The sequence below is a fragment of the Meleagris gallopavo genome, chromosome Z (assembly GCF_905368555.1).
Source record: "Meleagris gallopavo chromosome Z, MGAL_WU_HG_1.1, whole genome shotgun sequence".
Taxonomy (NCBI): domain Eukaryota; kingdom Metazoa; phylum Chordata; class Aves; order Galliformes; family Phasianidae; genus Meleagris; species Meleagris gallopavo.
Genome location: NC_139435.1, coordinates 7,129,802 through 7,152,111, shown reverse-complemented (window position 1 = coordinate 7,152,111; position 22,310 = coordinate 7,129,802). Strand labels below are relative to the sequence as shown.

Sequence of the window (22,310 nt, the reverse complement as noted above, 5' to 3'; positions counted from 1 at the left end):
TAGTGAAAAGGTGTTTTTCAAATAAGCCACAGGGATGTATTTGGAAGTAGGCATGTCCATTCCCTTAGTCTCTGCTCTAAAAAGACTAGAGTGGACAGAATAGGGACGTTGCATCTCCCTCTAGAATTGCAAATGATTCAAATATCTCTGCAATATCTCTTCAAGGAGATGGTTAAGTAAGCAATGGTGGGCCTGAATCCTTGGCTGCAATACATCAATGTCACACCATGCAGCTCAGAGAATCAGCTGATGGATGCTGTCTGAGAACTTCACCTGATCACAGTGCATAGTACCTTTCTGGAAGGAGCATTGAGTTTTCATTCAGTGCACTTCTTGGTTGGGAAATGACTTGACTGCTGTTCTTGTTTTCCCCTCCAGCTCAGCCTTGTACCCAGTCTTTCAGAAAGGTTGGATGAAGCTCAGCTTAGTGGAAAAATGACCAATTTGAAATAAAAGCTGTCTTTTCTCTAACTGCAGTCACAAGGCAGGTCAAAAGACACCTGAGAAACAGTGTTTGCACTGCAAACCTTCAATTCTCTGCTACAGCTGAATCAAACACTTCAGAGACCAGAGTTTTGATATTCACTTGTATCTGGCCAAAGTTACCGCACCTATGAATTATTCAGATATGCAATTATTGCATTTGATATATCACTGGATATAACTGTGGGAATGAGAAACAGTGTTCTAGTGCAGCTGATTGTATATGCCTTCCAAACCATAAGGACATCAATTTAAAGTGCTCACATTGATGGAGCACTCTGCAACCCCTTATTAAGATTCTTGCCAGCTCCTGTAGCAGTATTCCCCTGCAGAGTAAATTTCATGGAGTTTTTTAGCCTCCCTTTCCTTTATACCTACAGTGTAAGTGCCAAACACTACCCCATACAGCTTCAATTCATGGTTCTGCAGTAACTCTGAAAGGTCAGTAGCAAAAAGCTCAGTTCATTTTCAGCCTATTGATCAATGCTGCACAAGTAACCTGAGTCCTGTGAACCATGTGTTGCAGCTGACTTGTAACTTTGACTTCATTGGGAGCTTCCCCCATTAACCTCCTACTTTTCCTTAGAGCCAAAGGACCGTGCCCTGAGTGATCTATACCATCCATACTATCCTTACCTGAACAAAAAAAGCATGTTCACAATGCTGATGTTTTCTTTCAGTTAAGCACATGAAACGCAGATCTATTATTCTTCAAGCACATGAAGAATGGGAACATCTAAGAAGAGTACCTCTTGCCTGAAGTCCTACACTACATGGTCACTCATCTTGGGCTCTGAATGACTTACCTTTTCTCTCTTCCCTGGTACTGGTATTTACAAACTGACAACATATTTCTCTCCCATCTTCTCATCAATGGCTATTGCTCTCCCCAATACCCCACTGTCAAAAAGATTTTTCTGGTTTGTCCCTTACTTTAAGGTCTTGTAGGACCTCATACTGATTTTTCCAAAGCCTCTCTCATTCTGTGTCTTTCCTCTCTCATTCTCCTTATACCTATTTTATTTGAAGAAGATTGCTTCTTGTCAATGTTTGCTGCTGCTGGAACAAACATTTTGGCTATGCATGTCCTTTGTGTTTTTCCATCTCTTTGGCTCTTGCTTCAAATCACTGCTGTTTAAAGCATCTATCTTTTCCTTTGCATACATTTTCCAATTTTTCTTCAATTTGCAGTCCCTCCTGCATTGGCCCAGTAAATCTCTGTGCTGGCTGAATCTAATCAAAAAGTTTCTTCAAAGACCACTGATTATGGGTTACTGCAGCTGCCTATTAACTGAAGGAATTAGCACAGGAAGGCTCTAAATCTGACCTACTCAGCTGATGAGCAGTGTCCTGGTCTCCATGAGATCCCATAGCAATTTTTTACACTCAAGGGGCTGAATACAGCACCCCCTCCCACTGCTAGGCAACCCCAGGGCTTTGAGGTTTGCTGTTGAAAGCCTTTGTACATGGCACAACCACAGCAAGCCCCTGGTCTTTTCACAGCAGGGATAATGCTGGCTGCATCATCGGAAAAAGTTCTCAAAAGCCTCAGAAAGTTTACGTTAGAACATCAGGATCAATTGTATCACAGTGGGATGAGAATTGGGATGTTGCTTTCATATGTATTATTTAATTTTGAAATAATTGCATTACCTAACATTTAAAAAAAATGGTGACATGGGTTTTAATGAAGAATTCATGCTCTGTACTGAAGAAAAGTACTATGGTGTTGCATTGTGCTGCTCTATCACTCCCATGACAAATAGTGCGGATCTGTTAGTGACCTACATGGACTCATTTAGATGCAAACACAGCAATACTCCTGAAAAGCTGCCCTGCTTTGAGGAAGAACAAGTTCCAAATATTGCTGAATGGAATTCAGTCTCAGAGCAGTAATTACTGATTGTAATTTTGGAGTAAATGCAGTAATTAATTATTGTCGTTTTCCATCAGTGCATTATATTGTGTGCCAATCTTAGAATAACTACAATAATTAGCAAATGCGATTTTTCATGCTCTTGTATTGAAACTGTGGTTTATAGAACAGACATGAGAATTTTACCATCAAAAATTTATTAGTAATTTAAATGGGCGGACAGGTTAAAAATGATTGGCCTGAATAGAAAAGGTTTCCTTATCAGTTTTACAAGTAACTTAAGCAGTTTTATTTCAAACTCCCCCAGTCACATCCAGTTCCATTCTCTCATGTATGAGCACAACAGTGTGAAGTTAGGGTTGCAAACACACTATGAGGTACGTTTAATTTAATCACAGTTGTCAGTGGAAATTAAAAGGAAAAGTAACCCAAAGAAGAAAAATTGGCTGAGCTGATATTTTTCCAGTACCTAAACAGACTTTCCCAACTGAAGCTGTGATCTCATTCCCATTTTTTTTTTTTTACTTGTATAAAGCTTGTGCTGGAGTACTGTTTTGATGGAATGATGCTAGTGCAAATTTCTATAATGTAAGTAAGTCTCAAATGATCTAAGTGATGACTAAAGGATGGGAATGACAATAATCTGTGCAGGAGGAAGAGGTTAGCATAATTGTAGGATGCATAACTAAAAGAAATAAGACTAGGTCCTGAAAAAGGATATGTAGTCTGAATCTCCAGCTGAACAGCTGAGCAGCAAACAGTGAGATCAATGCAACTGCACAACAGCCTCTCCCTGGAGGTAACAGAAAACTGTCTGAGAGGGATAAGCAATCCCAAGTTCACTAGCACACTTCTATCTGACTTTGCAATGATGAGCAACGATAAGAGGAGAATGTCATAAATGCTCCATTTACATCCGTTTTTGTTTTTGTTTTTCATTTTTCTTTCGTCTTTTTTCTTGTCATAAGTGATTGGAATTTTGCTTGTTTGTTTGTTTGTTTTGTCTGATAATGTCTGCTTATTCTGAAATTTGTTTTTGTCTGTTTTCTTCTTATCAAAGAACAGAAAGTTCAAAATGCAAAGCTTTCTGCCTTAATTTTCCAATGGAAAAAAATATAAATTCCTATTGGAAAAAAATCATCACCTATTCCAGCCAGCTGTGAAAACAAGCACCTCACTCATTCTACAGTAAATCTCATATCAGCACGTGTTCAGGAAGCTGTAAGGAAGGACCTGGACATCTTTTCTTTTGTATTCAAACTTTGCTCCATGTCATTTTCTCTTGAAGAAGGAAGTTACTTGTACAATGTATTCTCTTAATGCTTTGCCACTACTCTTCTTAGGAGAGGAGCTTATAAAAAATCATACTGCTATTTTTTCCTATCTTCAGTATCACTTCCACCCTACTCAGTCTGTGTCACTCACATGTACTTTGTCCCACTCAGTTTCATGCCAGTCAGTACTTCAATTTAGACACATCTCTCCATCTTTAGCTTTGAATAAAACTTCAACACTAGTGTATCTGAGGTGGAAAATAACAGTTTTCCAATGACTGGTCACTGAAATGAGAGGGTAGTGAGGTGCTGGAACAGGCTGCCTAGAGAAGTTGGAGATGCCCTGTCCCTGGAAGTGTTAAAGGCTAGGTTGAGTGGGGTCCTGGGCAGCCTGGTCTGGTAGTGGTTGGCAGCCCTGCTTGTGGCAGGGGCTTGCAACCTGTTAATCCTTAAGGTCCCTTCCAAACCCAAGCAATTGATAAGGTTTTATGAAAGGGAGCCACAGGAAGAATCTGGACAGAATTTTTCACTGCTCCTCTTTGCATAAGCAATTTAGTTATACTGCAGTGTACATAAAAGCTCCTAGGAATGGCCACCCAAGTGAGCCATGGATTTCAGTACTTTTTTTCTTCATTATTTCATGCATTTACTATCTGAAAGACATATGAAGTGCCTTTGAATCTTTGCTTTCTGGACCTAAGGGGGGATTTGTAATAGAATATATTGATTTTGGCAGAGTTGCGTCAAATGATCCTCCTCTTTCTTTTTCTTTCTATTCTCCCAACCCTATTATTTTTTTTTCTTTTTCTCCCTCTTTCTCTTTCTCTTTCTCTTTCTCTTTCTCTTTCTCTTTCTCTTTCTCTTTCTCTTTCTCTTTCTCTTTCTCTTTCTCTTTCTCTTTCTCTTTCTCTTTCTCTTCCTCTTCCTCTTTCTCTTTTCTCTTTCTTTTTCTTTTTTTCTTTCTTTTTCTTTCTTTTTTTTTCTTTTTTCTTTTTTGCTGCTATAACCAGCAAATTATAAGGGATTATATTAATTACAAAGGAAAAAGAGAACAGAGGCAGCCATTTTGAAAATATTTTGACTTCTGAATTCTTCAGAGCTTTTCTTTCTGCAGCTTGTGGACTTATTTGCCACATCACAGAGATACTTTCACTGTGTGACAGCAATTTTAGAACACTTGCAAGGAAAACAAAGGACTTCCAATCACTAAGAGCTAAGCTACTTGTGTCCCAAAAGGAAGATTTATCAATTAAAGAAAAAGTGCATTCAGAATTAAAATAGAGTGAAGATTTTTCCTTCTAGGTTGAGAAAAAACACTCTAGTGGATTACATCAAGCTGGGTGTTTCGCTTTTGTTTTTTTTTTGTTGGCAGCTTCTTATTTTTGGAAGAGAGTTTGATAAAACAAAGATCTTTCTTAGAAAAATTCCAATTAGAAAGTTTCTTGAGCACACACTTGAAGCACATGAGTAACTGCCCCAATGTCAACATGGTTACTCACATGCTTCAAATTGGAACTAAGGACCCTGAAGAGCAGTGGCCGAAGCAAAAGAAAATAAAAAACAGTTACTGTATTTCAGCCAGTTAAGGGAGCTGCTTGCTCTCATGCGATCTGCGCTGTGGACATGCAGACCTAGCTGACTTCTATGCTGGTGGTTTTAGGAAATTTATTGCTGCATTGTCAGTCTACTGAGTAGACAAAACATTGATTGTCAATAGCATTTTGGTGACTGGAGGTTGCACATCAAAGCAGGCATGGGGGTACACTAACAATGGAAATACTACTTTTTTGAAAGAGAGGTCAGGCACTGGAATGGGCTGCCCAGGCAGGTGGAGGAGTCACTGACCCTGGAGGTGTTCAAGGAACATTTGGATTTTGTGTCAAGGGACATGGTTTAGTGAAAACTATTGGTGATGGGTGGATGGTTGGACTGGATGATTTTGTAGATCTTTTCCACCCTTGGTGTTTCTGAGATTCTGTGATTCTGTAATGCTGAGTCAAAAACAACTGACCCTTCTTTAAGTACAGCTAATTAGTGAGGGTTTAGCCCTGAGGCCTATCTGAAAACTGATGTACTGGGCCACCACCATGACCAAAGATTCTGTGTTTGCTTAGGGTGCTGTTATGGAGATCTCATAGCACTGGAAATCAAATGAGCTGAAGAGAGATCTCGATCTAAGCTCTTCCTGTCACTAAATGTCCTCTTCAGTCTAATCCAATACAGTAGTTCCTATGCTAAATCAGATTCTTCTTTGGGATACACTCCTTATGTGCCCACCTGAGGCCACATACACATGGCTAATCTCTTTTGTGAGGTGCAAAATAAACTCCCAAATGACCATATGCAAAGCTTTCTTCCAGGATAACTCCTTTCTGCTAAAAGACAGGTATATATTCAGCTCATTCAATGGGTTCCTCAAGATGGGAGTCTATGTGAGAATAAGAACATTTGAACTGCATCTACTAAGTTCTGTTAGGGTCTCTGTGCTTCTAAGAGTGGCAGAGGCACTGATCTGGTGATTTTGCTGGCAAGCAGAGCAGTAAAATCTAAGTAAAAGCTTGGAAAGTTAAGGACTTTGTAAGCAGAGAAAACCATTCAAAACTGTCCTTGTGCTTTGCAGAAGCAAAGAAAAACATGCTCTAGAAGAAAGATTTGAAATTTCATTGCCATTTTAGTTGATGGTTCCTTAACACATAAATTATTAGGGAAAAACCACAACCACCACCAGAATACTAGTCCTACTACTGTGTTGTGCTATTTTTTGGAAGGAAGCTAAAACCTCAAAGTCAGCCTTGACATGAAAAGCTAGACCTAGAGAACTTGTAATTATCCCTGATGAGGAAAACACAATAGATTCATACTCATGGAGTCTACACCCTGTACTTTCTCACATAATCATGAGAAACAAGCATATCCTCAGTGATCACAGCTGCCCTACAAAAAAAGCTATTGCTCGGAGCCGCACAACTATGGAGATGTTTATGTTTCTTCATCTATTTGCAGGTGTTATTGAAAATCTCCCCAACAAAGACAATCCCTGCTTTAGCAAAATAGCATGCATGCATCTCCTCCAACACTTCTGAGCAAAGCCTGCATTAAAAAAGCCAGCGTGATGAAGCAAAAAGCATTTTGATATGGAAACATATTTTGTTTTCAAGCTTCCAAGAGGCCTTGCCATAAACAAGTAAAATAAAAAAGGTATTTGAAGAGGGAAAATGCATTGAAATTATCTTCGTATAGTCACATATAAAGGAGTTTCTGAACTATGGAGGTTGTATCTTGAGTCATTATTTTCATAGAGATACTAAAAGTCCCTGTGAAATTAACTCATACACCTAATATGTTTATTGCTCATTTTCTTAATCTGCTTCATGTTGTCTTTAGTGCAGCACCTCTTTCAAAGATTTTTTTATTTCATTTCTCAGTAGGAAAGATACTGCTCTGAAGACTAGAACGAAGTATTTTCAAATATATTAGAGATATCAGTGAAAAATGTGATCATTTTGTAGTTCTTTAAGACTGTTGAAGATAGGGACTTTTCTACCTGAACCCTTGGTGGGTCAAAAAAAGCCTGAATCAAAATCACTGAATCTGAGATGTTATGGACATAATAGCCTAGAAAGGTCACCTAACCCATCTCACTGTTACTAATTTGAGAGTGTAAACTGCTTGTTGCAGCTTAGGGCCACTGAAAGTGCTAGCTTTATGGGGCAATCTGGTCTGGAATGGCTTTAATAGCAGAGAGACTTCCCATCTCTGTAAGAAACATGTACTCTTCAATATTCATATTTCCCTAAGAATTATCTGGTGGAAAAGCTAGCTAGTGGTGGAAAACATTTCCTTTTTTGAAAACATCCCCATTTTTGTTATTGCTGATAGGTTGGATTCCAATGAAACAAGCTTCTGCTTCTGATATTTTTGACACTTACATATATTAGCTGTCTCCTTTCCCAACAGCACAAAGTGCATGAGTATTACAATGAGACCCTCAATCAGATTTGTCTAGGTCCTCACTCAAGCAAAGCTTCCTTGGCTTTGATAGGGCTTCATCTGTACATAGAATTTAACAGTATCTAAGCAAGATATGAGCATGGATCTTTCTATTCATTTCTTGGGAACAAAGAAATTAGGGGTTATTTAATTGTCAGGAAGACATATTAACATATAGTTATTATGCTGGAATGAAATTGGATACAGACTACACTGCATGAAGAATGAAGAATGCTTTGAAACATTTGCAACACAGAGCTATTGAGACAAACACTGTGCCAGTCCAGTCACCTGGGATTACACTGCAACCCAGTCCCATTGCTTAATTGCAGATTTTCTTCAGCAACCAGAAATGCTGTCTTTGGCTGAGCAAGAGGAATCCGGATAACTGCTGCCTCTCCTATAGCAACCAGGAAGGCTTTCTAGAGATGCAGGATGCCACTAGGGGAGCCCTTGTTTAAGCATCCTTCAACCTCTCATTCTAATGAGGCACAAACAGTTCCTTGTTTATTTGCAGGTGTGTGTCTGTGTGGTGTGGCTCTAGCCAGAGGCCTGAGTGGAAAAGGCAGAAGCCAGAGAGTTGCAGAGCTGAATCTTTTTGAGGGTCTACAACACAGAGAGAGGCTACAACCACAGCTGACACCCTCTTCCCCATGCAGTTACCTGTGCTAGTGCTTTATATCCAGTGGTTCCCAAAACTTCTCAGTAGGGACGATTAGCATCCTTTGGCCTCTTCAGCTGCACCTTCAGCCTCTTCATGCCAATCTGGAAGCCATTCATAGCTTGGATGGCAGCTTGGGCACTGGCAGGATTGTCAAAACTCACAAAACCTGTCAAAACATGAGGTAAGGCAGAAGGTTTAACGTGCTGAAGGGGGCCAAGGCACATACATGCAACGACCACTGAGAATGAACATGGGGAAGGGCTCAAGGGTGGTGGGAAGGAGGGAGTGAGCAGGTAGGAGAGTGTGTGGGTGGGCAGGAAAGTGAGGAGAGGATGGTTGCCAGTAGGGGACGGAGGGTAGGAGGGGTTGTTACAGATCAGTGTCCCAGGACTCAGTGCCTGGTCTGAGTGCTAATTCAGACATGAAACTATGTGAAGCATGGAGGTTCAGATGCTGGTGTCGCAGTATCAAGCACAGACAAGATCTGGGTTACCCTAGAACTGGGTGTCAGCAGATGTGGTGCATGGTCTCAAGGCATTTGTTCTTTTTTCTTTTGTAGTGACTGGAGTACATCGCTTTCTCCTTCACACACCAACATAACCTTTCCTTTGCCTTCTAATATTCAGAATGAAGGGAACTTGATACACCCACCGCTACCTTCTTATTATGGCAATATAAGCAAAATGTGAATTTAATAAGCTTTCCATTATGGTATTCATTGGCGTGAATAGTTTGATTGTTGGCCACTTAAGCAATATGAGGAGCTTTATTAACTGGCAGTTACTGCAGACCTTTACTTTATGTTGACACTGCCATTGAGAAAGATGAACACCGGTGCTTTCCTAAGATGGTTTCTATAGGTAGTTTCATACCTTGTCAGCATATCATTCAATCAGTTGTGGAGTGCATCTAGCAATAGAAACACCCACAGTGATTGAATTTTGTACCTATAGTCCACCCAACATGCCATCCTTTGTCTCGGTGGAGGACCTGCCATCTGAAGCTAAGAAGAGGCAAGACAGGTCATAATCAAACTAGGTGCAATGCACCAAACTCATTCAGCTTTGGGGAAAGTTTTTAATGTGACTTTTTTCCTTAATTTAGCCCTAGGAGGAGACCTCGTATGCCCATCCTGTACATGATTTTTGCTGAAGTGACCACGAGACTGAGATACTGATGAGGCAGGGGGCCATCACTTTGTATAAGGATTGCTTCTGCTACCTTTGCCAGAAATGTCCGTGTGTGCCAGCTACATTTCTGAGCAAAAACCCTAGGTAAGTCTAGCCTGGACAAGCCTGCACTCCAGACAAAGCCATCTGTTTTCCCACCCCTGCAATGCTCTGGCAGCACAAATCAGCCCCAGGAACCTGGTGTCTCTCAGTAGACAGGCTGAAATGAAGAGACAGCTTTAGAGCCCCTCAAAAAGCTAATGCTGAGCATTTGCTGCCAGGTACACACCTGCTCCTGACAACAGCACTGGACATGGTTTACAGCCTTGGGCTGTTCTGTGTTTGCATTCAGCAACACCTCCTCTCTGGTCTAGTTCCTCCTTGAAAGCAAGCCTCACACATGACACAGGGTGGCTTGTGTTTGAAAAAAACACACGTACACAAGAATACACACATATACAGAAACACATCTTCTCACTCTTGCATTAAAGCTATATTCCCTGCCTTTGGATAATAATATAGCTTTATGAGAGGTCATAAAACCTACAATCTCAGTTTCATAGTGAGACAACTGTATTATTAAGTGTGGCAAAAGTGGTTTTAAGAGGGAGACCGATGAAACAAATAGCCATCCTTCCCTGTCCTCCTCTCTTGAAGCAAAGCTCCAACTAACTGGCTCTCTGTGCAGTTATCCTGCCAGCTACCTGGGCGAGGCAGTACCAACATTGCAGCTCTGAAGGTGTGAGCAGAAGTTTTGCTCAAGCCTCACAGCAGTCATCAGTCTCTAGACAGAAAACTAGAGTTATAGTGAGCAATGAGCTGTAGTATTATTAAGTGGCAATGGATCTGTATTTGCAATCACAGTAATGTAATGTAATGTTCCCAGTTTACATTTGACTAGTTGAATAATCTATCAGTCAACAATGCTCTATGATTTGATCTCAGCAAGAAGAAGGAAAATGAGCACCTCCTATTTTCACCTGAGTGGAATTATTCTTCAGATACTTCTGAAAGATCCTTGGAAATACTTTCCTTGATCTTCAACTTGAAATGTGCTGTCTAGCTAACTTACATCTTTGAATATAGTTATAGTAAAAGACCGTTCTTTTTAAAATAACCTCTAGACTGTTAATACTCCTGTCTGTGACTCATCAGTTATATCTCTAACGGTAAACCAAAACTGTGCCAGGGAAGTTTAGAGAAAATGAAGCTCAATCACCTATACCACTGAATTTTAGAAAGACTCTTGACACAATTTTTGGCTTTTGCCTAACTCCAATTTCTAGACACACAGTATTAACACAGCACAGAAACTGTTTTCAGTACTAAGCTTGGATGTTGCCATGATATTTTGGAAAGTAACAGGATTTAATCGTTTGGGTGTGGGTCATTTTGTGCCAGCTGGACCCAGTGCTAGACAAAGGAGCCAGGTACATTTACTATTATAGACACAGCTACCAAATACGAAAGCTGAGCTGTCTGCAGCTGTGTAACTGTTCATGTCATGTCTTTAGAGAGCCTAGCTTCCATGTGAACTTTGATTTCTACTCCTGTAACTGGTCCTGTTGCAATGTACTTCTACTGGTTAAACATATACATTCAGAGTGTGTCTACACATACATCCATTTATGAGCAAATCACCTTGGGATCCTAAAATAATCAATGAAGATTTAGCCAATATGGTCAGTGGAGCGTAGAGTGCAATTTATTTTTTTGGTGGGACACAACTAACTGTGCTCAGATGAATCTTATAAGTCCCACTGGCTGTGTAGCAGGGACCAGCACTGACTGCGGTGAAGATGAGTACTCAGCTTAAACTGAGGTTTTACTTGGTGTTTACCTGATTCAGCAGTTGGGACTGACATCTTCAGGTAGGACTGGGTTACCTGGCTAATTCCTACATGAGTCACTCCTCAAAGTAATATTAATTATTGAATCAAAATCCTAATGCTTGAAAACCCCACCAGAAATATTGCCAAATGTGTTGGAGGTCTACCATTTGTCTACTTTTGCTAAGACAGACCTTTAATTGGGTCATAAGCCCTGGTGCTAGGATGCTAATACGTCTGCAAGAACTCTGCGTTTAGATAAGCTCACAAAGCTTCTCTGTTTTTTATCATCACTTCAGTTTTAAGATGGAATTCTAAGGCCATTTTCTCACTCTGTGCAAAGCTGTAAATAATACAACATTTTAACAAATGGGACTAATAAGAGAGATCAGAAGTGCATTTGCTCACTATATTTCATTTAGACCAGATAATGAAGCTGAGAGTTGTACTTTGACGCTACTGGTATATCAGTTGCCTACAGATCTGGACTGGATTAGTTATTTTATTATCCTTAGTTGTCCTGATATCCACTGCTGTAATATGAAGATCTCTACTGTCTAGCTGCTGGGGATGGAGGGGCTATATTTGGTGAAGGAGGAGGGCAAATACCTTTAACTGTGCATTTTTAATATAAGCACTTCCTGGGGACAGGGCAGTTAATACCTCTATCGTCATTTGAATTTGACTGTTTTAGTTTTCAAGGTCTTGGTATGCTCTGTTGTTAATGTTTTCAGCTCTTCCTGTTTCTGTTACTTACATGCAGTGATATTCATTTTGTTGAAGACATTTGGATGGACTTCAAAAAGGAGAAAAGTTTTAGTTTATTATGAGAACTGAGATTTCACAGTGATAAAGGGGTAGGCAGATAGACAAGCCATGCTAACAATATCATATTCTTTTCTCTTTTTAGGTCAAATATCTACTGATAGATTATATGACAGTCTTTTGTTAATTGAACTATTGACACCTTACCCAGCTTTGTTCTTCTTCTGATATGTGCTGAATTTAAACACGTAAGACTAAGAACAAAATAGATTAGGTACTCGCTTTCTGAATGGCTTTTGGATTTGTAACTACAGGGTCAAAGCACAATACTGGCACTTCCTTTGCTGAAGAAGCTATCTGTGTTTTGGGCACCACCCCTGCATTGTCATCTACACTCTTAAAGGACAAAAGAGAAAGGGAGAGGTTAAAAAAACTGAAGCTGTTTCTGTGCATTAGTTAATTAATAATCAGAGAAATATATGTCCTGGTCGAAGATGGTTGGTAGGAGGACAGGATTTTGTGATAAATCTATTTTATGTTTTTCTTTTCTTCCCTTTTTTTTTTTTTTTTCTTTCCCTCAGGATTATGTAAAAAGGGCTGATCTAATAAATGATTTATCAAAGCAGCAAAGAATCAAGAAATATGCTAGGATTGCAGCTCAGGGCATCTAATCTTCCTGACTCTGTACAGCAGCTTCTAGAAGGCACTGACATTGGAGTCCATGACTTCTCCTGACCGGTTCTTTTCCTGCATGACTTTTCCTACAGTTGGAAATAGGGGCATGTCTTGGAGGGAGTTTTGATTTAACTCCCATATTTTCCACGGAAATTAGTGGTACTGGGGCTTTCTGAGGGAGCTTCATGCCTTTATTCTGACACCAGCACATTGTTTCTATGTAGCTGATTATTCTGTTTTAACCAGCTGAGATGGTAAAGGAGGGAATTCACAATCTGTCTCAGGGCGCATTTGAAGACTGTTCTGTAACTGTGAACTTTTCATTCACAGTGAGTAGTGTCTCTGCATGGCCATGAATTACTTTGTGCAGTAAGTGCAATCCTGAATGAGCACATCGTTAGGTTCCCATGGATTCCTAATTGGTCTTTGTGTGTTTTCTGTTTCTCTTTGCATTCCACAAGGAGAATTAGCGGTTAATGTGCAAAACAGGCTTTTGATGATCTGCTACCAGATTGGAATAACATGTTGCTTCTCTTCAGTAGAAGCCTTCCTCTAGACAGAGCGAAGTGCATGGAAACTACACTGAGCATCCCCAAAAATAGAAGTCAAGAAGTCATGGGCAGTAGCATATCCAGATGTAAACTTTTCATCCTGACTTTTGAGCTTGGGGCAGATGTTTCTACAGCAGGTCTACTCATGTGACTAGGCTGTTCTCAGGCAGTGGAAAAGAAAATAGGAACCTCAAGGAAATAAATATTTAAGTTGTTTTAAAATTAAGAATTATTGGATACCTGTGCTGGATGCTCGCTGTACACAAATACAATCTCAGCAATGTACTCTGTAGGAGTTTCCCATGAAAATATAGATGGTCCTTATTAGTACTTTTTTGGAGGGCTGGGGCAGAATTACAGTTTTCTGATTCTGACTGTCGTTCTATTTGTATGACTAACAAGAGGGATATTTCTTAGCCCTTCTTGTTGCTGCAGCTGTGAATGTCATTAGCTAAGGAGTCAATATTATTCTGCTGAACTTTTGTCCCTTCATTCAACTCACAATGGTGTCAGCAGTGGAAAATGTAAGAAAAGAGGAAGATACTATGTTCTGCAGGATCTGTGTATGTGGAGGCAAATTCCTATGCAGTGAAAGGGAAGAACCAGCATATACATGGGCTTGGTACTAGTGCAGGAGAAGTCCATGCCCCTTGCTTCCCTTGAATGTAGTGTTGCTACCCATAGATAGGAGGGGGCTGAGCCAGACTGGCAAAATAGAGGAAGCTGCAGAAAGCACTGGCAATTGTTTACACTCTCCTTCTTCCAAAAACATTTGTGTTAATAATTAGGGAATTAATTACTAATGCAATACGCCATTAATATAACTGTTTCTTCAGAACGTGGTTTCACTGCTTTTGTTACTAACCAGTGAAAAGTGACATGCAAGGAGGCATTTTCTGTTGGGAAGACAGCTATAATGTGCTCAAACCAAAAGAGCCTTTTCCTCTATAGGAAGGGTTCTATGGAGAAGCTCCCATCCTCCTCCCCCCTCCAGCAGGAGCTGACCTCCTGCCTCTCAGCTTTTCCTTACTACTTCAATGTGTTTCATTTCTAAGACTGCTCAATTTCTCTTTTCCCATGTTTATTAGTCTTATCAGAGAATGGAGGCTTTCTTTTAATTGCCTTGCAAGGTCTTTACCTTGCTATGCTCTTTACACAATGTAGTAGCTGCTTGCAATTTTTTAGTGCTGTAAAGAATTTCAGGATACAATCTGTATGTAAGTAGCTCTATAATGTATGTGTGCATTGGAAGGAATTGTATTGTAAGGTGATTTATGGGTACTGGAATACTCAATAAAGGAGTATGTCTGCAGATCAAGGGCACAGCACTTCAGCTGTTTTCCAGTGTCTAATAGGGTTGGATGACTTTTTGGAATATTTAACCTTCTGATGTTTAATCACGTCCAAGTGAGATCTGTCTATCCAGTTAAACACCCCATGCCTTCATCCATCCATCCATCCACCCATCCATCCATTTTGTAATGTATGAACAGTCAGTAACTGATGACTATGCTAAACAACTACTATTAAATATTTCACATCTGTGGGATGAGATAACTGGAACCTCAGAATATTCAAAGAATTGGCTCAGAAATTTGCTGAACCATTAATGTTCATTTTAGATATTTATGGAATATTAGAAAAGCTTCAAAGTGTTCCAGAAAAAAAAACAACATCTTTTCTTAAATTTTAAGAATGTAAACAAAATGACCTAGTAAACTTAGTTAATCTTTCATAAGCCTAGGTAAATTTGTGAAAGTGTTGACATGAGATGATATGACAAAGAATTAAAAGGTGTACAATCAGTACTAATTGGTGTGGTTTCATGTAAAATAGAATCTATCAAATGAACTTGATCTCATGAAATTGCAAATTGGGTTAATACAGTAAGCTTTCATAGAGTACAGTTAAACTCTTCTGGAGTATTTGACAGAGATTTCCTTTATAAAAATGAAAGCACCTCATATTAAGCTTCTATAAAATTGGATAACTGATACACCAGCAAAAAAAAATATAAATTATGAGTTATCGAAGTGTTTCTTGTAGGCTCCTCCAGGAGTGCATTGAAATCTCCGTTCTTTTTAGTTTCTCTAACACTACCTGGAAGATATCTAAAGTAACTGCTGGTAAAATTTCCGAGTCGTACTGAAAGTGGTAAAAGATGACAGAGTAAGTCAGGCCGACTGAGGTCACTATGTAGTCTGGATTCAGTTAAATAGTGCTCATTTTAACCTAACTAAATGCAGAATTAAGTATCCACAGGAAAAAAGAAATATGGATAGCTCATAAAAAGGAGAATTATTCACTAGAAAATATTGCTTATAAGAAGAATCTAAGTTTCTTGATAATAGCCAAATACACGAGTTCTCAGGATTAAGCTGAAATACTTAAAAGGCTCAGTAGAGTCTCTGGATAAAGCCTATCTCTGGGGAATATCCTCTAGAGAAAGTGAAGTGATGTTGACTCTAAATAAGACTCAGAAAAATCCTTACTGGAATTTTGCATTTAGTTCAGGTGATTTCTTTTAAAATATACATATTTTAAGGATTATTCAGAACTACAAGAGTCATTCTAGATCTGAAAAAGTAGTAATAGGTGTCATAGTTTATTGAGGAGAATATTAAACAACTTTCCAATTATAATTTATAAATAATCTTTAATAGAATGTGGGGTTTTGTAATACAGAAAAAAAGAACTTCCACTGGATGGAAGCAGACGTTTGACAAATTTAAAATGGAAATAAGACACTGAGTCTGCATTTTTTAAATAGTGAAGGTAATTAACTATTTTGGAACATCTTGTTTAGCAATAGGGGTGGAGCACCTATCACATGAAATCTTGATTAAGAGATTTTCTAAAAGGGATGCTATGACTCAAGCAGAAGGTTTGAACACGTCACATGAGCTGTGGTATCTGGCATATGTTACTTTGGAATTCAGTCCAAAGAATCAGAATGGTCCCTTCTGATACTGTATATCTGTCTGTCTGTCTGTCTATTGTTCATTTCACTTTTGAGATATTTGGAAAATCAGTTCTTGCCTACTTATCTGGCATGGACTGTGGTAACTGTCATGACAAAGGTGACAATTGATGCTAATGCCTTATAATAAATGGCCCCAAAGTGTGAGCTGTGGACCACTGAGACAGCTGACTGGTACTCGTTCTTCATCTTGCTTCCAGCTGAGAGAAACTGAACAGATGGGAAGGGGAGATTAAATGAAGAGTGAAAGTAGATGGCATGATTAACTTTCTCTAAAGGTCAGAACACCCAGTGCAGAAGGTAGCTAGAAATACATGAGCTTCTTCCCTGTGTCACCTTCCCGTCATCCCAAGCAGCTACTTCCATACAGTGAGGCAGTGTGATCTTGAATGTGCAGAGAAGTGGTCCCTGCTTTTGTGCTTTGTCAGTTGGATGCTCTCCAGATGCTACTTTAAAGGAGCAGTTGCTGAAAAAGTTTGAGGGCTGTAGATGCTAACCCTCAGTATGTTAGTTCTAACCAAGAAGACTTTCATTTCTATTATCCTCCTCTTTCACAATCTATTTTTTCATGTAGATATTTTTACCATGATTACACTGAAAGGACGTGATTAAAATTCAAGATTAGACTAAAATTTAGACAGTTTAAATTACTGCATGGTCTGATCTGGAGTTTTGACTCACATACATCTGTAAACAGGGCACATGATCAGGACTGACTTCTTCTAAATACAGAAAAAGAAGAAAAAGCTAAGAAAACTGCAACAGATTTCTCATCCTAAGAACAAAGGCAACATTAAAAGCTCTTTTTCCTGTGTACAGAATCCATCTAAAAGATGTGTATATGTATGTCTAATGCTGTGGACTGTGGGGTTACCCATTCTGCTAAGTAGGATTTGAAGTCATCAAATGAGTGGATGAAGGAAGGGAAGGATTTGGGCTTCAGGCAGTCTTTGAAGACCACATGAAAACCTCATGGATCAGCTTGGATATGTTGGATACATACATGTCTGCTGTGAACAAGAACCACTATATTTTGTCTAAAAGAAAGGTAATGTTCCTACTCAATATGTTTCTCATAAGGAACAATCTAGCCATCAAGGGATCGCATACAGATAAGTGAATGATACTTGTTCTGTATGGATAATAAATGCAACTGAAGCAATTTCCTAACTGCCGTCATAAACAGAAATAACTCTTCTAGGACTTAGTTTTTGAGATTTCCTTGTGAATGTTGAGATCATGATATGTCAGTATAAAACTTTTGAGGAAAGTACATAATTACAAAAGTGAATGAACTTTTAAGAAGACAAGTTCTACTCCTGGTGTAAAACCAGAAGCAAAGAATTAGCTCTGAGTGACATCTAAGTAGGTGCTAAGTTAAGGATGCGTTGAATGTTGCTGAATCAAGATGAAGATTATTTTTACATTGGTTTTGTGGGAGATGTATTATTATAAACAAGAAGAAACTGGCTACTGAAGCTCCCAACAGACATATCACTCCCAACAGATGTGTACCAGTCCATTTATTATCTTAATCTCCATTTCATTTCCCGAGAGTTCTTTCTTAGATCCCACTGAATTTCTAGATTCTTGATAAATAAGCTATGCATGAACACTGCAGAAAACAGCAGTCATCTTTCCTGGACCAGCAGGACAATGCGTTGAATTTCACTACTGACCACAGACAGTTCTTGCTGAGAATGAATCAGCAATGTTCAGAATCCTCATCTTACTCCTCACTGATCATTGCTTAGATGGAAAACTAACGATCTATTCCCTTTATGTTATTACATACATTGTACCCCATTATCGGTAGGCTGGGGCAACCTAATAAATATAGTAAGACTAGAAGCTTCTCTTGTTGCACAGTCCAGAAGTTTCTATTCAGAAGGCAGAAATAGTGATGAGCAGCTTTTGGCAATACTTTTCACAAAATGCATTACTTTCTATGGCGGTTATTAAGTGAAAAAGAGTGAACAAAACTAGAAGTGAAATCAACAGCAAAAAACTTTATATGCTATGAGTCATCTGGGAAGCAAAATAAAAGAGAAAGGTTCTCAATATATAAATAAGTACTTTGTGATCTGGCACTGGGCTATGCTAGGTACCAAGAGGAGAAATGAAAGTCTTACACATTTTAAATTGGGAGATAAGGTACCGGACCAGATCCACCATTACATCTGTGGTCTTTTCAGTGCCAGTGTAAGACCTCTGCATTTTTAGTAACCCATGATGGAACAGATATGATCAGTTGGCTTCTTTTGTCATTAACATCAACAGGAAATAAACAACTTCATATTATACTGTAGCTGCTGGTAGATTTCTCTGGGTCTGACAACAGAGAATTCACCACTAACGGCCTTTGAAAGAGTATCTTGAATTCTGCAGATCTCTGTGAAATCTAGTGAAAGTCCTTCTGCAGTCCCTCAGAAGAGTAATGTTCAGTCTGTGGGAGTTGAATTATATCAATCATTGCCTACAACCTGATCTAATTCTGGCTTTTGGGGCACCTGCACAATGATCCCTCCAAACTCGTGGTCCAGCCTTGAGCAGGAGACAGAAAAATACATTGCACTTATATTTTCATTACTGAAAAAAGAGGAATAGAAATATCACGAGGAAACCTATTTATGAAAGCACCTTTGGTTTGAAAAAGTTAAGATCTAAGAAATGCAGGACGGTGATGGATAATTTGGACAGGAATCTTGATTTGAAGAGATGGAGTAAAAATGCACCTTCTAAAAATGTGGATCCTGAATTGACTCCTAGAGAATAGAAACAAGTATTCTTCTTTCATAAGCATTTTTAAAAGCTCAGTAACACAATAATTCTGGAGCCTGTTTAGTTGAGGAGATAAAAAATGACCAAGGAAAATACCTTACAAATTCTGGAAGCCTTACTGGGGAAGGATTTCAAAGGGTGATTAGGAACTTATCTTGAGAACAGTCATATAAATTCTTCTTTAAATGGCATGAATAATCTAATTCTTAAGGCGTGTATGCCAAAAATGGAGAAAGCCTCTTGCCTATGAAGTAGCCAAAGACAGTATCTGCACTTAGATGTTACAAGGACCTCCTCTGTTTTATAACAGTAAATATACCTATTAGTATATCAAGGGGACTGATGCCAGGATGGTGGAAAAAGGCTCAGGCCCAGTGTCTCTAGGTTTTAAATGTTACATCTCTAGAGGATCTTGTCAGTGGCGTGCAAAGAGCAGCAGCATTTTGAGCTCTATTAACAAGGAGCATGGCCAGTCAACGAGGGCAGTGATTATTCTTCTCTGCTCAGCACTCGATCACATCTGGATACTACAGCTATTTTGGGCACCCAATCTCAATGTAGGAAAGACAGTAACAAAGTGGAGTGAGTTCAGCACAGATCCATTAGGATGACCACAGTCTGAACACTTGCCCTCTGAGAAAAACAAAACATGGTGGTACACGGTGGGGGACGAGAGACAAGGGGAAGAAACTGAAACAAGAGAAATCTGGCTGGATATAAAGAATAGCTTTTTCACCATGAAGGTTAGCAAATGTTAGAGCAGATTGACAAAATGCATCTCCATACATGGGGGTTTTCAGGACCTAAGTGGATAAATCCCTGAGCAACCCTGAGGTCTAATTCCATAGCTGACCTTGCTTTGGGCAGAAGGTTGGACTCCTGAGGTCTGTGAAAGGCTCTGTGAGTCTATAAATAGGGAGAAACAGCAATTTCCACAATTTATGATTAATAATCCTAGTGACCTTCACAAGGTACGATGGATATACCCTAAAGGCTTATGAAGTCTTATTCTTCATTACACACTCATATTTCCAATGCTTATACACCCATCCTTTAGATAATGGAAGTAGAAAGGATTTAATAGGAACATCTCTTGATAGGGTTTAACACAAGAGTATTTTGACCATAGACTTTATCTGATTTTAATCAGAATATCTAGTTCCATCTGGATTTTACTAACTCCTTTACAAAAATCAGCTGCAAGCTAACAACAGGTGTTTTATCATTTACTCAGATTTGCTTAGGCACATTTTATAGTCATTTTTAAGCTGCTCTTAAGCAACTCTAGTTCAGTTGTGTTCGTTTTTGATAATCTGCTGACATTCAGTATTAGAGAAATATTTATATATAAATATATGCAAAACATATATATTTACATCCCTATACATATGTAATCTAGTACAGATTGAGAGTGGGGTTGAGGTTGAATTTGTTTGGGGATTTGAAATGGGGAATTGAAACTGGGTATGATGAAGAAGGATACCTATTTCATGGGGATCTGCAACTTGTTTTCCTGAAGACAACCTTTGAAGATGTCATTACATATTATCTGAAGATGTTCATCTCATCTCATGAATTGATTTTGGTTCACTTGCTTGAAAAAGGAAGATACTGCATGCACCAGTACATTAAAACAATGATAAAATTGCAAAATGAATCAGTCAGGAGTTAAAAATGCAAGAATTGATATTATCTATAAAACTTTAATTTTGTATTGCTTTGTATATGCATTAAGGCTTTGCTTCCAGCCACATATTTTTGTAGTTTTCATTGCATGCTTGTTTTAATTACTGTGGAGAATGAATAATAGGGTGAGGAAGATGGCAATGGATCAAACTCAATATTGCTGGTGTTAGAATATAGACAGTAAATAAGGCATGGAAAGCATGGTTTCTTGATGTGGTTACACAACCAAATGCTGCCTTGGAGAAATAGACTTGATACCTACGTTTTCCATGACGTCCCAGTTACACTGGGCAAGTAACATCACAAAATTCCTTAATAAGATCTCCAAGATCTACATTTTGTTACTAGTAAATAAAATACACAGGATCAGAGTGCAAATGGCACATCCTGGCTTGTATCTTTATGTCTATACTCTCTTGCTCCAAAAAGAGGGGTGGTCTTCTCTGTACTGCTGTTTAAGGGCAGTCCCTGTACTTTGCCAGTTCAGAGCCATGCCCAACATGACCTGGCCAAATTAGAATTAAAGGCATTCAAATGTTAAAAAGATACAGGCAGTCATGGCACAGTACATGCACTGATTTGCAGGGTCTCTTTAGTTTAGTTGTACAGTTGAAGCTTTACTGTGTGTTGCCCTCTGCTTAGCGCTCTGTTGATTTGTGACTTGAGATTTTGCTAGTATAAAGACCATGTGTCTGTAGCTGCATAAACATAGCATACCCTGCATTGTGTTAAGTATTTTGAGACAACAGACAGACAGACCTATCATGCTCTTGGCATCTCAGCTGAGGCATCCAAGATTAATAAATAGTTTTGAATATCTTTCTATGTCTCACCACCCCCTTGGTGAAATGAGGATGACATGATCACTGTGAAAATGCTGTTACTCAGCCCCATGAACTTCTCAAATGCTCTATTGGGAAGGGCCTTAGGAAAACAGATGAGGAAATAATAATAAATTCATATTCATAGCAGGGTTTGAGTATTGTGCAGGAAGGAAGGCCTGGGGCCAAGCACAGAACTGTGAAGATCTATTGAACAGCTGCTCAGTAATGAGCTAGCTGACAGACTTCAGAAAGCTGAAAAGCAGTCCTGTGCGGTGAATGAGAAAGGACAGACAGATACAAAGAAGTTGCAGATATTTATGTGGGAATGGTTGGATGGTTGGATGGACTGATGCAGAAGCATTCATTCTACAGACTGAATTTGCCTTGAATGAGAGAGATCTTGGAAAAACAAAAATAAAAAGAGATGTAATGGATAGCCTAAATGCTCTTGTAGTTTTGCAGTCTCACAAGAGTAGGCTTTGGAAAGCAGATCAATCCCTTTGAATTCAGAAACGGGCTGCCTGATTCGCTATTTCTTACTTCTGAACAGAAACTTCTAGACCAAACGAAAGTAGCACTACAGAAACTCCTTGGCATTTCTACACATGGGGGTGTTTGCATTTGAAACTATTATGTCCTTGGAGCACTGGTAGGACCACTGCATATAACTAAGGTTCATCTGTCTAAAATCTAGTATGTATGCTGTGCAGACATAAGTGACAACTCCACCAAGTTCTCTTCCTATTCCAAAAGCTGAAGGATT

At 39.1% G+C, this 22,310-nt stretch overlaps 1 protein-coding gene across 9 annotated transcripts in view; it reads right to left on the bottom strand.

Annotated features, from left to right (window-relative positions):
* The window catches only part of CELF4 (CUGBP Elav-like family member 4), a 707,521-nt gene that overhangs the window by 16,989 nt on the left and 668,222 nt on the right, over nt 1-22,310 (bottom strand). For all 9 annotated transcript variants that reach the window (XM_085213501.1, XM_085213504.1, XM_085213503.1 and 6 more), the window contains one exon: nt 8,287-8,453. In XM_085213501.1, coding sequence (XP_085069627.1) covers nt 8,326-8,453 — 128 coding nt within the window. In that variant the 3' untranslated portion in view covers nt 8,287-8,325. The remainder of the gene's footprint in view (nt 1-8,286; nt 8,454-22,310) is intronic.